At 39.1% G+C, this 1,052-nt stretch overlaps 1 protein-coding gene across 1 annotated transcript in view; it reads left to right on the top strand.

Annotated features, from left to right (window-relative positions):
• LOC107715239 (proline-serine-threonine phosphatase-interacting protein 1-like) overlaps positions 1–1,052 on the top strand; it is a 17,370-nt gene that overhangs the window by 7,044 nt on the left and 9,274 nt on the right. The window contains exon 7 of the mRNA XM_016521320.1: positions 764–868. Coding sequence (XP_016376806.1) covers positions 764–868 — 105 coding nt within the window. The remainder of the gene's footprint in view (positions 1–763; positions 869–1,052) is intronic.

Genomic DNA, 1,052 nt, shown 5'->3' with positions numbered 1-1,052 from the left:
ATGTGCAGGGATGGGTTGGTGTCTGTATTCAGAAAGGCACGGAAAACAAATAACGTGCGTTCTAATTAAATAACGCGAGCCACTAAAGGGACATGGTTAGCTGCTTGCTAGCGGTAGCCTGTTACATTACAGTACATAAGATTTCACTTACCACATAAACAGAGTAAGGAGAGATGACTGAGGATGATGGCGAATGATTTACAGATCCTGAGCGCCACTGACAAGCATCTGATCTTGTAAAATGTGTGGTAAGTACTGCCGCTGTAGTTTACAAAGAGCACGTGAGATCGCAAATCTCGAAAGTGAAAGTAAAACGCGATCGTCCATTCAATGGTGTTTCAATGCCCCGCATATTAATAGCGGCTCCCTGATGCCAGCATTTTTTATACAGTATAATTACCCAACGATATAACTGCGAGAGACGGTATCGAAATATATATATTTCCCTGTGTTTCCTTCCTGCTGTGTGAGCTCCTTATTATTCATGACCCTTCCAAATAAGGTAAAAACAGACCATTTCATTCTAGGGACAAATCCTAGGGTTGTAAATGGACATGTAAAACCGTTTCTGGAGATGTTTTACCCTTACCTAAGCCACATACGTTCTATGTAGATATCAGAGAACAATTTAAAATATTGTATCAATGCATTCTATGGCACCTTTAAATTTTATTAAACATATTTAGTCATTTGTGGCTCATTTGGCCATCACTCATGTCTAGATGAGCACTGGCATAACCCTGTATCTTCCTGCTTTTCCCAGTCTAAAAGGACGTATGAACAGAGGTGTAAAGAGGCTGATGAAGCTGAACTGGCTACTGAAAAGCTCAACAGTACACCCACTGTCACCCCTAAACAATCTGAAAAGGTAAAATGTGGACCATTATGAGTGGAATTTGTGTGGTTGACTTCAAATATTACAACATACACTACCGTTCAAAGTCAGTTTGGGGTCAGTTTTATATATACACTAAAGTTTGGGAATCAGTAAGACTTGTAATGTTTTTTAAAGACGTATTTTATGCTCATCAAGACTGCATTTATTTGATAAA

The sequence above is a fragment of the Sinocyclocheilus rhinocerous genome, unplaced genomic scaffold (genome assembly GCF_001515625.1).
Source record: "Sinocyclocheilus rhinocerous isolate Xijiao unplaced genomic scaffold, SAMN03320098_v1.1 scaffold659, whole genome shotgun sequence".
Taxonomy (NCBI): domain Eukaryota; kingdom Metazoa; phylum Chordata; class Actinopteri; order Cypriniformes; family Cyprinidae; genus Sinocyclocheilus; species Sinocyclocheilus rhinocerous.
This window is presented reverse-complemented; position numbering and strand designations above follow the sequence as displayed.